General features: G+C 36.7%; 1 protein-coding gene and 1 pseudogene across 1 annotated transcript; both read left to right on the top strand.

The window, feature by feature from the left end:
* The first annotated feature begins 5,230 nt into the window (after positions 1–5,230).
* On the top strand, positions 5,231–6,475 carry LOC115527411 (olfactory receptor 6C74-like). The gene has a single exon (XM_030335011.1). The coding sequence runs from the start codon at positions 5,265–5,267 to the stop codon at positions 6,300–6,302; it is 1,038 nt and encodes a 345-aa protein (XP_030190871.1). The 5' UTR covers positions 5,231–5,264; the 3' UTR covers positions 6,303–6,475.
* Positions 6,476–10,490: 4,015 nt separating this feature from the next.
* Positions 10,491–11,135, top strand: LOC115526906 (annotated as a pseudogene).
* The last annotated feature ends 4,742 nt before the right edge of the window (positions 11,136–15,877 follow it).

Genomic DNA, 15,877 nt, shown 5'->3' with positions numbered 1-15,877 from the left:
AATCAAAGACAGAGAAAGGGAAAGAATAGAATATGGTGGAAGTGATGTGGCACGATATCCAAGTCTAGGAGAACAGAAGCAGTATAGCTTATTCTGTCTGGTTCTGTCTCTTGGGATATTCACTTTTAAGCCATCACATAAGATATCTACTTTGAAGCCACCACCTAGACCATCTAGAGAGACCATCTAGAAAAACTGTATGGAGACCTAGATACTGGTGGAGCCCTCAGCTCTTTGAATCTTTGTAGTTCAGATACCAGTCATGTAAGTGATGAGACCTTCGACTGCAACTGCATGAAAGATTCTGAGTGGAAACCACCTAGCTGAGCAGTATTCCCTGGAATAAACCTCATTTTGCCATTTTTGTATCTATATTTATGAGGAAATTCCGCCTGCAGTTTTCTTTATATACTGTCTTTGGTTTTAGTATCAGGGCATGATATGGACTAAACTGTGTCCCCCCAAATTTATATGTTGGAGCCCTAACCCCCCATGTAACTATATTGGATACAGGAAATTTAAGGTGGTAATTAAGGTTGAATGAGACCATAAGGGTACAGTCTCAATTTGCTAGAGCTGATGCTCTTACAAGAAGAGGTAGAGACACCAGAGTTATCTCTATCATGTGATATTGTGAGAAGGTAGTTGTCTGCAAGCCAGGAAGAGAGCTCTCACCAGAACTTGACCAAGATCAAGTGATCAGCATGTTTATAGGCACTTGAAAGTAATGTGATTTCTTTGTTGTTGGGTGGGTATTCTATAATTGTTAGTTAGAACCTGATGGTTGATGATGTTGAGTTTGTCTATATCCTTACTGCATTTTTCTTTTTTTGTCTACTTGTTCTATCAATTGTTGAGAGAGGGATGGTGAAGTATCCAAATGTAATTATTAATTGTCTTTTTTGCCTTTCAGTTCTATCAGTTTTTAGGTTATGTATTTTGCAGCTCTCTTGTTTGGTGCACACATTTAGGATTGCTGTGTCTTGATATATTGACGTTCTCATTATTGTGTAATGTCCCTCTTTGACTTTGGTAATTTTCTTTGCTCTGAAGTGTCCTCTGTCTGATATTAATATAACCACTCCTGCCTTCGTTTGATAAGTATTTGCATGGAAGTCTTTTCCTATCCTTTTACTTTCAAACTGCCTATATTGCTGTATTCAAAGTGAGTGCTTATAGATATCATATAATTGGATGATGTTTTAAAATCCATTTTATCAATATTTAAATTGGTGTTTTCATATTTAATGTAATTTTTGATGTTTTAGGGTTTAAGTGTGCTATTTTACATTTTGTTTTCTGCTTGTTTTTCATTTCCATGTTTTCTTTTTCCTGTTTTCATGTGGGTTACTTGAATTTTTTTAATAATTCAATTTTTATTTATCTATAATGCTTTTGAGTGTATCTTTTTATATCTTTTTAGTGGTTGCTCTAGGTATCATTTCCTATGTTTAGAGAACTTCCTTTGGTCATTCTTTTAGGATAGATAAACTGGTGACAAATTCTTTTAGTTTTCCTTCATTTGAGAATGTCTTTATTTCCCCTTCATTCCTAAAGGTTATTTTCACTGGATGTAGGATTCTGTGTATTGATAATACTTTTCTTTCAGCACTTGAAAAATATTGTACTACTTCCTCTAGCCTCCATGGTTTGTAATGAGAAATTTACTGTCATTTGAATTGTTCTTTACCCTGGGTAATGTGTTGTTTCTCTCTTGATGCTTTCAAATTTTTCTTTCTCTTCAATTACCAGAAATTTGAATATGACATGTATTGGTATGGATTTCTTTGAATTTATCCTATTTAGAATTTATTCATCTTCTTGAATTTGTAAGTTGTATTGTTTGCCAAACTTAAGAAGTTTTCAGCCTTTGTTTCTTCCAAGTCCTTTTCCAGTCCCACTCTGTTTTTCCTCTTTTTCAGACTCCAATGACACAAATGTTAGATCTTTTGTTATAGTTCCACAGGTCCATGAGGTTATATCTTTTTTTTCAGTCCATTTTCTTTCAGATTGGTAATTTCTATTCTATCTTGTTAAATTTTTAAAAATGTTTATTTATTTTTGAGAGAGAGAGAGAGAGAAAGAGTGAACAGAGGAGGAGCAGAGAGATAGGGAGACACAGAATCAGAAGCAGGCTCCAGGCTCCAAGCTGTCAGCACAGAGCCTGACACGGGGCTCGAACTCACAAACTGCAAGATCATTACCTGAGCCGAAGTTGGACACTTAACTGACTGAGCCACCCAGGCGCCTCTCTATTATTCTATCTTGAGTTCATTGATTTGTTCCTTTATCTTCTGCATGCTGCTGTTCAGTACATCCATTGAATTTTTTAAGAAATTTAGTTATGATATTTTTCAGTTCCAAAATTTTCATTTGGGATTTTCATTCTAATTTATGCCTGTTATTTCTTGACTGGAATTTCTTTCTTTTTTTTTTTTTAATTTTAATGTGTATTTATTTTTGAAGGAGAGAAAGACAGAGTGTGAATGGGGGAGAGGCAGAGAGAGAGTGAGACACAGAATCAGAAGCAGGCTCCAGGCTCTGAGCTGTCAGCACAGAGCCCGACGTGGGGCTGGAACTCACAAACCGTGAGATCATGACCTGAGCTGAAGTCAGACACTCAACCAACTGAGCCACCCAGGTGCCCCTCTTGACTGGAATTTCTATTTTTAAATTTGTTTCAAGCATGTTTGTAATTGCTTATTGAAGCATTTTTGTGATGGCTGCTTCACACTCTGTCAAGTAATTCTAATATCTTGATGTACATTAATTGTCTTCTTATATTTAAGTTGAGCTCTTCCTTGTTCTTGGTATGACAAATTATTACCAACTGAAACCTGGGCATTTAGCTCTTATTTAAACTTTGGGTTTTATCTGGTGTTCTTTGACACTGTTCTGGCAGAGTAAGAGAGAGCTTCATCTTATTACCACAGATGGATTTCCCACTTGAGCTTTCAACTCTACCTTAGTAACATAATGCTGTTGGGAGTAACTGAAGTTGGTATGTTACTACCTTAGTAACATAATACAATTTACTTTGTAAATTCTGGGAGGATTATATGTACCCTATCTTTGAAGATTTTCATGGAGGATAATGGACATTTGGGAGTCCATGTTATTATATTTGTGTATGTAATGAAAGGGTAGGTATGGTTTTTATATTATAATTTTCTTTTTTTTTAACAATGCCCAATTAGTAGCCATAGGGATCCTAGAGGGACATTGACCTCTAAATAGCTTTGTTCTGTCTTCTAACGAGGCCTAGCATGTCTGGGGCCCGCCCCCTGGCCCTGGTTGATCCTGATTGGTGTTAAGAGAGTCCATTGCTAAAAATATGATGGTGAAAATTAAATTCACTTTCATCTCGGCTTCCAATGACATGTGTGTTCTTCTCAACCTAGAGAGGTCAGGAAGCGGAAATGCATTTTACCTGCCCTGGAATTCATTTAAGAAGAATACCGTGTACAAGAGACCAGTTTGAGTGAGGAGGCTAATGTCTTCCACCATGCCCCAGAGCATTTGCCCAGCAAGCAGGGTCTCCTGCTGGTGGTGGCTGATGTAGGAGCAGAATGCGAGTTTGGGGAACCTGGGGCCTGCAAGGAAGGTATGAAAGCTTTTTGGAATTCCAAATTAACTCATTCCCAGATTCCAGTGGAACACTGAGGACTATATGTATGTGCTCTCCTTTCTTTCCCAGGATTTCATCAGGCAAGATTGCTATGGAGCTTTCCCTTTGGTTTACCCCAGTTTTGGTAAGTTCTGATTTTGTATGAAGAAGCATACTTAGTCAACGTGATGCACATTTTGGACTTTTCTCTAGGACGAATTAGGGTCATTTCAAATGCAAATGTTTCTCTTTCTTTCTCTCTCTCTCTCTCTCTCTCTCTCTCTCTCTCTCTCACACACACACACACACACACACACACACACACACACACACACTTCTAAGTTCCTAGACCAGTATTTTTGTTTGCTGGAAGAATGAGGAGAGGGAGACCAAGTTCTGCTTACTGTGAGTTGCATCTGGGTAAGTTCATGGCCTTAGTGTGATTGAGTTATTTTGCCATTAAATTTATTGTAAATTGAAGCAGAATCCGTTCCTCTTCAAGCTGATTTACTATACTTAAAATAATGGGGTTTGGCTAAATCAGAACTAGTTCAGAAATCTGAGATGAACACTAGTTGACCAGAACGAGAAAGCCTCACATAGAGAAGTTTATGGATTTAAAGGGTAATGGAGTATTTTATTTAGGTAGACAGTAGAAGAGACAATGAATCAGAAAATAATTGCCAGAGTCAAGGCATGTAATTTCTCTTTCTGTCCTCAGGCTAGTATCTCTAAAAGTATGTACTAAAAGGGTCAGAAGATAGAGATTCTCCCTTAGACTGACCACTTAGCACAGGAGGAAGGGAAAACTCTCCTTTCTTACTGGTCTCAAGCTCTGTAGGAAAATGACCTGGATTCTATCTCCCACAGTATAATTAAAGTCCATCTGATACTCTAGTACTCTCACTTTAGAGGGCTGCATCTGGGACCATAGGGAGTTTTCCTATAAGTAATGTTATGACATCAAATATGGATAAAAAATCCTAAGGACATCATGGGGGAATAATTTTTTGTGGGATGACCTACTCATGACTGTAAGTTTTTTTTTTCCCTAAGGCTACAGTTTTCCTTTTGCAATATTCACCCTTTGATGATATTGATGATATCAGTGGTATCTTACCAATAATATGTTGCATGATCAGATATAAAAGTAAAAGAAGGGTTTTTTTTCCTGCTTGGCAATAGAGTACAGAAAAAATGGCTAACACTCTTAAAATTACATTATCCTTTAAGAAAACTTGTAACCATGTGCACAGTTCTTTTTTTTATCATTTAACATAAATATATTCAAGATAAAATAATTTATTTTTACTTAATAAAGTATAAAAACTAGACATAAAATATAATATTTAAAATAATTAAAAAATCCAGTCACCACGCTTATACTATTTTATTTTTTATTAGTTTTTTCCCATTTCTTAAATTTGAAAAAAATTATAGTTGACACACAATGTTACATTAATTTCAGGTATACAATATAGTGATTCAACAACTCTATATGTTATGCTATGTTTACCACAAGTGTAACTACCATCTGTCATCATACAACACTATCGCAATATCATTGACTGTATTCCCTATGTTATACCTTTCATCCCTGTGACTTATTCATTCCATAACTGGAAGCCTGTATCTCCCACTCCCCTTCATCCATTTGATGACACTGTTTTATATGTTTCACAAAGTTCTTAATTCTTCAGTCATGATATTCTACAAAATAGCTCAGAGAGTTGAAGAAATGGAAAAGTCAGTGATAGGGGATACACGAAACTGGACAGAAGTTCAGGAATTCACTCTGGAGGGCTTTCCTGCTGTCCAGAACCTTGGAAAGGTTCTCTTCCTGGTACATCTGCTGGCATACCTGGCCTCCATCATGGGAAATACACTCATAATCACCATTACCTGGACTGACCATCGCCTCCAGACACCCATGTACTTCTTCCTCCGCAGTTTCTCCTTTTTTGAATGCTGTTTTATAACCACTGTTATTCCTAAATTGTTGGCCATCTTTCTGTCAGGGAGGCAATCAATTTCTTTTGTGGCTTGCTTCACACAAGCCTTTGTCTTTCTTTTCCTGGGAACAACTGTTTTCTTCCTTATGGCGGTATTATCCCTAGATAGGTACCTGGCCATTTGCAAACCTCTGTATTACTCAACCATCATGAACCCAAGGATGTGTTTCCTTCTGGTCACTGCCTGCTTATCTTTGGGATTTGTCCTCATGGTGGTTCCAATTATAATGCTTTCCCAGTCATCCTTCTGTGGCTCCCATGTCATCCCTCACTTCTTTTGTGATTTTGGGCCACTGATTCATCTCTCTTGTTCTGACACCAGATCTACTGAAATGTTGGCCTTTATCCTTGCTTTGTTTATCCTTTTGACATCCCTTATCATAACCATCATTGCATACAGCAACATAGTAGTCACAGTTGTGCGACTTCCATCAGCCAAGGAGCGACAGAAAGCTTTCTCCACCTGCTCCTCTCACCTCATTGTCCTCTCTCTGATGTATGGCAGCTGTGTCTTTATATACGTGAAACCAAAGCAAACAAACAGGCTGGACTCTAACAGGGAGGCTGCCCTTGTGAACACGGTGGTGACTCCGCTGCTGAACCCTGTCATCTATACTCTGCGGAACAAGCAGGTCCATCAGGCTCTGAGGGATGCTCTGTCCAGGGTTAGATTGCAGAAATAGAACCATAGACTGTCAGAGGGAGAATGCCTCTTCTCCATCTAATGCAATCTCCATCCTATTTCTGGAATCTCTTACATAGTCTTGCAACTGTGTTTTTAAAGTTTCTGCTTGTTTATTCTTAGAATAAGGGCCAATTTATCTTATAATCCAATGTACTCCACTACTTGAAAGCTCTAACGTTCTTGTTCATATCGAAATGAAATTATCTTCCTGTTCTGTGATCTTCTGTTCACGAGTTTTAACTCGATAGGATTCAACAAATTTTAATGAGGAGTCTCATATCCATGATTCTGTTTGATGCATGTGAAATCTCAAAGTTGAGAAGGTGTGGTTTCATGTATCTACTTGTGGTAAGTACATAGGGATGGAAAATGAAATTCACAAGAATTAAGAATATCAAGTTGGTTCAAGGATAGATGTAACATGGTCACTATATTGATTTTTGAAGGACACATGTACATAACTGTCATGATATTAATAGCATTACTTGAAATGACTCAATGCAATTGTTTTCAATTGTGCATTGTCTGTATATAAATAGAATATAAATCTTTACAATTCTAGTTTACGCTATAATGAGGACATATACATGTGTCTAATTGAAATTGAAAGTTTCCTTTGGTTATGCTCATCTGCTAGTACTGATTTCAGTACTAAAGACCCGATGATGGAGTACCAGAGAGAGAGAAGCATTATGATTTCTGGAACAAGGAATTGAGTGGTTAAGATTGTTTCCCTACTACAGAAAAGGAATTGGGGGGAATCTAAGGTGGAAAGGAGTCTGATTGTGACTGTAGAGTCTTTCTAAGTAAATCTATAAGCAAGTATCTTTATTTGTGAAATGAGAGCTTTGATGTGATAATCTCTGGGTGTCCATTATTAGTACTAGTGTGAAATGACACTACTGATACCAAACATGACACAAAGACACACTGTAATAGAAATACAATTTGAGCGTAGAAAAGAGAAAATGATGAGATGTTTTTGTTTGTTTTAATTTTTTTTAGTGTTAAGTTCACGCATGACATCTTTAATGTGTTTGTTGGCCATGTGTATGTCTTCTTTGGGAAAATGTCAGTTCAGGTCCTCTGCCCATTTTAAAATCAGATTATTTTTTGGGCTTTTTTGGGTGTTAAGTTTTTAAATATATTTTGGATATTAACCCCTCATTGGATATGTCATACGCAAATATCTTCTCTCATTCAGTAGGTTACCTTTTGGTTTTGTTGATGGTTTCCTATGCTGTGCAAGTGATGAGATATTTTAATGAAGAATTACAACTATAATTTAGTTATTCAAGATTTTGGTAGGAAAGGATAGATTTGGACACAAGACACAGTAAGAAAAGTCCTGGAGCTGGTGTTTGCTTGGCATAGTTGGCTATCATGCTTTGCTCTGACCACATTATTCTGTGGTTTCAGGCATAATAATTGACTGTGTTATGAAGATTTCTGGCATACAATTACGAATGAATTTGAAGAATAGACTACTCAATTAACACAACACATTTGTGTTCACCCTATGCACATATAAAAATTTCCAAGTATTTTTTTGTGTAGGCTTATCTCTTTTGATGACATTTGGTATATTCCCTTTGCTCAAAGCATCACATTGGCAATGATTTTTCCCAGAATGGCCAATTAACAGTACAGTTATTGGCAGAAAGGTCTCCCCATAGGAATGTACATGTCAGTGGAGGCTGGTGATGGCAGTTGGGCTGTAGCATGCAGCTTGGGGGCCTAGCTGAAGGTGAGCCCAGTGGTGCAAGCTAGTGACAGGAGTCAAGGCCAAATCTGGGGCCACATGCAGCTAATTCAAAATATATAAAGAACTCATACAAATCAATGATTAAAAAAACACAACTCAAAATAATTGGCAAAGGACCTGAATAGACATTTTTTCCAAAGAAGACATATAAATAGCCAATAGGTATATGAAAAGATGTTCAACATCATTAATCATCAGAGAAATACAAATCAAAATCATAATGAGATATTATCTCACACCTAAGCTAGGTTAGAATGGCTATCATAAAAAAGTGAAAGGAGGGGCGCCTGGGTGGCGCAGTCGGTTAAGCGTCCGACTTCAGCCAGGTCACGATCTCGCACTCCGTGAGTTCGAGCCCCGCGTCAGGCTCTGGGCTGATGGCTCGGAGCCTGTTTCTGATTCTGTGTCTCCCTCTCTCTCTCTGCCCCTCCCCCGTTCATGCTCTGTCTCTCTCTGTCCCAAAAATAAATAAACGTTGAAAAAAAAATTAAAAAAAAAAAAGTGAAAGGAAAAGAAGTATTGGTGAGCATGTGGAGATAGGGGAACCTTTGTACACTGTTGATGAGAATTTAAACTGGTGCAATCACTGTGGAAAATAATATGGAGGTTCCTCAAGAATTAAAAATAGGAAGCTACCTAAGTGTCCATCCATAGATAAGTGGATAAAGAAGCTTTGGTGCATACACACACACACACACACACACACACACACACACACACAATGGAATAATACACAGGCACAAAAAATGAAATATTGCCATTTGCAACAACATGGATGATTTAGGGGATATTGTGCTAAGCGAAATGAGTCATTCAGAGAAAGACAGATACCATATAATTAACTTATATGTGGAATTTAAGAAATAAGTGAACAAAAAAGACAAACAAAAAACCAGACTCTTAAATAGAGAACAAACTGGTGATTGCTGGACAGGAGGTGGCAGGGCGGGGGGGCGGGGGGGAATGGGTGAAATAAATGAAGGGAATTAAGGTACCCTTTCATGATGAGCACTGAGTTATGTATAGAATTGTTGAATCACTATATTGTACACCTGAAATGAATATAACACTGCATGATAATTATACTTGAATAAAAAATGGTTGAAAATTTAAAAATATATAAGAAAACTACTGTATAATCCAATGATACTACTTCTGGATATATCTCCAAAGGAGTCGAAATGAAGATATTGAGGAGATATCTGCACTCCCATGTTCACTGCAGCGTTATTTATTATAGCCAAGTGTCCATTGATGTGTCCATTGATGGATGAATGAATAAAGAAAATGTGCACAGCTTTCTGTATGTTAATCATAATGGAATAAAGTGGCTTTAAAAAAGAAAATTGCACTTCTTTGATTCAAAATTTTACTGAATAGTTTTAATAGGTGAGATGAGTAGAATATTAGACATGCCAGATGAAAAATTAGCATATTTGAAGATATAGAAACTTAAAAACACACACACAAAGAAAAAATAATCCAACTAAAATGATAAGAGCATCAGTGAAATATGGGACAAATTCAGGCAATCCAATGAGCATATAATTCGATTTCTGAAACAGAAGTTTATATGTGGAGAGGGATGACAAAAAAAGATTTAAGGACACGATGGCCAAAATTTTCCAAATTTTCTGAAAACAAAACCAAAGGTCTCAGCAAAACCCAATCACTAGAAACATGAAAAAATCCACACCAAAATGCATAATACATTGCTCAAAACCAGTGATAAAGAGAAAATCTTAAAAACAGCCAAAAGGAAAAATTACATGTTTCATACTGAGGAACAAAGATAAAGATGACATAAAATTCTCTTTGGAGAGAAGTAAATGAGAATGCAGTGATACAGGCACTTTTGAAAGACTGTGAATAAAAATCTGCCAACCTAGAATTTGATACCTGTAAAACTGTCAAAAATGAAGGCTTACAAAAGATAAAAGGATTAATCACTAGCAAGCCTACAGAATAATAACTAATAAAGTCAATCCTTCCAAGAGAAAGAAAATTACACCAGATGAAAATATGCAGAGCTATGAAAAAGAATGAAGAGCACTGGAAATAGTAACTATATGGTAGGTATTTAAGGTATTTATTTTAATTATTTAAATGTCTGAAAGATAATAGACTCCACAAAAATAGTAACAATGCAGTGTGGAGTTCATAACATACGTGGAAGGAAAATATATGACAATAATATCATAAAAGCTGAGGGGGTAGAAATAGAAGTATACTATTATAAGTTTCTTATATGTGAAGTGGTAAAACTATCACTTGGAGGTAGGTAATAAGTTAAAGATGTATACTGTAAACACTAAAGCAACCACTGAAATAAAAGTAAAAAGTTATAGCTAAGAAGCCAACAGAAGAGATAAAATGGAATTATCACAATGGGGCAGTAGGAAACTTGGATTGATGTATATCTTCACTATATTCATTATGGTGGTGATTTCACCAGTATTTAAACATGTGAAAATGCCATGCCAAGTCCCTGGAAAAGGCTGGCTGGGCTGCTGAGCCTGCTGGGCCAGACAATAAGAGGCCAGCACGGAAACATATTAAGATGAAGAAACTAGCAGAGACATCAGCTAAAGTAGGTAACTTCAGCCCTAGGAAGATCAGCCCTTAAAAAATGTGGGAGGTATCTAAACAGCTACTGGCTGATGAAAGTCAGAGCCAGACAGCCAACCAGAGAAAGGTGTAGCTGTAAACTTAAGTACTGAGCATCTTAAAGCACAGTCCAAGCAGCCAGCATACTGGGATGGTGTTTCAAAACCACCAGGACAGGCCTGGAACTTCCTTCAAGCCATGAAGCTGGGGGGAGAAACCTTCTACCATAGCAACTGCAAAGAGCCAGATATCACAGAATTTGTGAAGCTTATGAAGGAGGCTTACCCAGACCACACACAGTTTGAGAAAAACAATCCCCATTATGACCCATCCAGAAAAGAAGACAATCCCAAATGATCCACGGTAGATGTACAATTTGTTCCAGTGATAAAGCATTTCATTACCCTGACTGAGCTCAAAACCCATCACCAAGCCCTTAAAACAATATGGCTCTCTTAGGCAAACCATAAAAGAGACTCTTAACTACAGAGAACAAACTGAGGGTTGTTATAGGTGGGGAATGGGCTAAATGGGTGATGGAGATTAAGGAGAGCACTGTTGTGATGAGCACTGGGTGTTGTATGTATGTGATGAATCACTAATTTCTACTCCTGAAACTAATATTACACTATATGTTAACTAACTGGAATTTGAATAAAAACCCAAAACATTAAAAAAATAACATGCCAAAATGTATCAAATTATACACTTTAAATATGTCCATTTATATCAATGATCACTTAAAGCTGTTTAAAAGATAATAGAGCTGATTGTAATGCAATATTAAAAATGCATGGTGAATTCAAAAGAAAATAGGAAAGAAGAATATGAAATATATAGCAGGGGACAAATAAAAGGAAACATCAAGATGGTAGTTAGGGCACCTGGGTGGCTCAGCCAGTTAAGTGACTGATTCTTGATTTTGTCTCAGGTCATGATCTCATGGTCATGAGATCAAGCCCTGCATCAGGCTCAATGCTGTGTATGGAGCCTGCTTAAGATTCTGTCTCTCCTTCTCCCTCCACCCCTCTCCCCTCTCTCTCTCTCTCTCTCTCTCAAAAATAAAAAGATGGTAGAGTTATATCTAACCTTATAATAATGACATTACATGTAAATGGACTAAGCACTCCAATTAAAAAAGGGGACACACACACACACACACACACACACAGAGAGAGAGAGAGAGAGAGAGAGAGAACTACATTGGGTAAAAAGGAAGACCTTACCATGTGCTGGTTATAAGAATAACGTTTAAATATATACAGTAAGAAATTCCAAGAAACATCAAGCAAAAGAAAGCTTGTGTGACCATAGTAATATATATTAAAAAAAATAGACTTCACAGTGTATTTTCAGAGATTAAGAGGTAAATTTATTATGATAAAGAAATGAAATCACCAGGAAGACATAATTTTATATGTATATTCACATAATGATAGAGCTTAAAATTCATGAAAGAAAAGTTGGAAGAACTAAAGTAAAAAGATCCACAAATATAGAGGTTTTAACATCATTATTTCAGTAATTAATACAACAGACAAAAAAATCAGTACACAGAGATTTGCATGACTATCAACTAAGTGCACTTAATTGATAATTGTGGATTGTTATATTTAGCACCTGAAGATACACATTATTTTCATGTGTACATGGAAATTGCACTACTAGGTATTTACCCAAATGATACAAAAATATTTATCAAAGGGATACATGCACCCTGATGTTTATAGTATCATTATCAACAGTGGCCAAATTATGGAAAAAGCCCACATGTCCATAGACTGATGAACAGGTAAAGAAGATATGGTATATATATACAGTGGAATATTAGCCGTAAAAAAGAATGAAACCTTGCCATTTGCAGTTATGTGGATGAAGCCAGTGTGTATTATGCTAAGTGAAATATGTCAGTTAGAGAAAGACAAATATCATATGATCTCACTCATATGTGGAATTAAGAAACAAAACAGATGAATATATGGAGAGAGAAAAAAGAGAGGCAAACCATAAGAATGACTCTTAATTATAGAGATCAAACTGAGGGTTGCTGGAGGGGAGGTGGACAGGGGATGGGCTAAATGGGTGATGGTATTAAGGAGGGCACTGTTTTATAGTTTGATTTGAACAGCAGTTACATGGCTATTTATATACTTAGAAAATTATCAACCTGTACAATTAAAATTTGTTCATTTTACAGAATGTAGATTATACCTCATTCAATAAAATACCAAGTTAAAAAGGGAAACAAGCAAAGACAATTGTAAAAATTTAAGCTTGTCTTTTTTGACATATGTAATTCGGGATTTTGTAAATTTTACCACTCTAGACCACTCATGGAAAATATACCTTTGAAGACTTGTACAAAGAATTGTGTGGGCTATTGGTAATGACAGTTGTATGTTACCATATGCAGTGAAATGGCAATTATGTTATATTTCTGCTGAAATTTCTCATTTCCAAATATGGACAATTAAATGTCCTCTGGGACTCTTATGATTTTAGTTCCTGCTTCCTTTTTTCATACTCCTCTAAATGAATTCTCAGTGTTCCAGAGGTTTGTCCTTTTGGACCCTGTGTGTCTCATTGGGGATGGTAAATAATCCTGTAGTAAATATATCATCAGGGCATTTGAATGTATTCTCATTTATGACTGCAATGATCCTCAGCTACTCTGAAAGGTGGGGAGCAACTGGTTGATGGGAAAGTGACTAACAAGAGTCCAAAGGAAAGTGACCTTTGTTGTCTCTTCTTCCTGACTTTCTTGTGGTATGGATGCATAACTGACCAAATTTGATGTTTATGATGGGTCATCGTATGCCATAGACTGGGTCATCGTATGCCATACGACTGGGTCATCGTATGCCATAGACTGGATATAAATATGTTCAGGAATTTTAAATGGTTGCATCAGCAAATTCTGGTGCATATTTGTGATACTTTCTATTGTCTTGATCTAGGATTTATCAGTCCAGTTGCTATAGGGGAAAACTATGACTGTCAATCCTCCAGAGTTTAGAAATCTCTGTCTTCCATGAAAAAAAAAATCAGCCTTAATCATTTCCTATTAATTTAAGACATAAGGCATTTATTGATTTCTTCAATAGTTCAAGGAAAAGTACGTCTCATTTAAGAGTGTTCTTCCCCACCCTGCGTTCCATTAGCCTAGGAGAAAATTCCTGGCTTGTCGGAAGAAAAGAGAAGCATATTGTCAAAGAAACTGTTTCCTGTAAGCTGCTTCTTGGTGAGTACTTGACTGTGAGGATACTTGCAACCTAACAGGTCACATATTTAAAGCAGAGACTTGTTATGTTTAAGTTTGTATTGTGGGTCATGCATAGTTACTGTAATAGGTTTAGCTAAATCAAAGAATTAAGTAAAGTACAATTTAATTATGGTGACTTACTCACTAGAGCACTGATTTCCAATGGATGCCCAGATTCGTTCCCCAAAGATTACATATCAATTCATCTGGCTTCTAGGTACACACTGGCATTAACAAAACAAAGCAAAACAAAACAATGTTCCTCTAGTGATTGCAAAGGGGATACAGGTGTAATTCCATCACACCAAAATCTTCTGGTGTAACAAAAATATTCCCAGAAAACAATATTGAAGGGTAATTTATGACTAAGAGCAGAAGGAAGAATTTTTCTGTCAGGTGGGTAGAGTGAGAGGGAAACTGACTCACCCATTAAATGTTTATTCATTGATTCTGAACAACCAAGTCATGTAACCATGCCTCTAGCCCCCAACCTTTAGACATAGTTTCTCTTAAACCCAAAGACTGGGTAGTTATGAGATATTGTGATAAACTAGGTTTCCTCCTTACTTTTTTTTTGAATATGAAATTTATTGTCAAATTGGTTTCCATACCACACCCAGTGCTCATCCCAACAGGTGCCCTCTTCAGTGCCTATCACCCACTTCCCCCTCCCTCCCACCCCCCCATCAACCCTCAGTTTATTCTCAGTTTTTAAGAGTCTCTTATGGTTTACCTCCCACCCTCTCTAACTTTTTTTTTCCCTTCCTCTCCCCCATGGTCTTCTGTTAAGTTTCTCAGGATCCACATAAGAGTGAAAACATATGGTATCTGTCTTTCTCTGTAGGACTTATTTCACTTAGCATAACACTCTCTTGCTTACTCTTAAGGTCTTGGGTAAAGAACTCAGGCTGAACCAACTTCAGGTCAGGAAAATAACTGGTTTGGAACATGCTAATAGGAAAATGATCTCCTTGCCAATTTCTTTTTCTTTTCTTTCCTTTTCTTTTCTTTTCTTTTCTTTCTTTCTTTCTTTCTTTCTTTCTTTCTTGTATGTATGTATGTATGTATGTATGTATAGAGTGTGCACAAGTGGGAGAGGGGCAGAGATAAAGAGAGACAGAATCCCAAGCAGGCTCCACACCATCAGTGCAGAACCTGATGTGGGGCTGGAACTTATGAACTGTGAGATCGTGAACTGAACCCAGATCAAGAATTTGATGCTAAACCGACTGAACCACCCAGGTGCCCCCCCCCACCACAGTTTCTATTTCCAGAGGACTGAAGTCAGTACATAGGACAGCTTCATATATTGCATATTATACCTGAAGTATAGAAATTAAAACTGTGACCCCATAAAAATATTCTTTGTGGGATGATAATCTTCATTGTTATCTGTTAGTTTTATACATGATGTGTAAACAATAATTTTCAATTTGCATTCTTTACCTTATGGACTTATTAAAAATATTTTCCGGGGAGCCTGGGTGGATCAGTCGGTTGAGCATCTGACTTCGGCTCAGGTCATGATCTCACAGTTTGAGTTCAAGCCCCATGTTGGGCTCTGTGCTGATAGCTCAGAGTCTGGATCCTGCTTCAGATTCGTGTCTCCATCTCTCTCTGCCCTATCCCCACTCATGCTCTGTCTCTCTCTGTCTTAAAAATAAATAAAATATTAAAAAAAATATTTTCCAAAAAAGTAAAGTTGCACATTAAAATTTATTTTCAAAAATAAACAATAAGCCTTCAATTTTTACAATTTAATAATAGAAAAAGTTCAAAATCTTTTCTAATACAGCATTTAAATGATACAAAATAAGCCCTCATTCAGAGTTGTAGCTGCAAGTAGTAGTTATTTTTTTAATAGTGGCCATGATTTAAATTTTTTATTCTTTGATGATAAGAATCACTTGATGATAGTGTTTTCTGTTTAACAGATCCA

This window comes from Lynx canadensis, chromosome D2, assembly GCF_007474595.2.
Source record: "Lynx canadensis isolate LIC74 chromosome D2, mLynCan4.pri.v2, whole genome shotgun sequence".
Classification (NCBI taxonomy): Eukaryota; Metazoa; Chordata; class Mammalia; order Carnivora; family Felidae; genus Lynx; species Lynx canadensis.
This window is presented reverse-complemented; position numbering and strand designations above follow the sequence as displayed.

Bases quoted from the DNA above. Each gene is read 5' to 3' on its own strand.
- LOC115527411 (XM_030335011.1), top strand. From the start codon at position 5,265: ATGACACTGTTTTATATGTTTCACAAAGTTCTTAATTCTTCAGTCATG.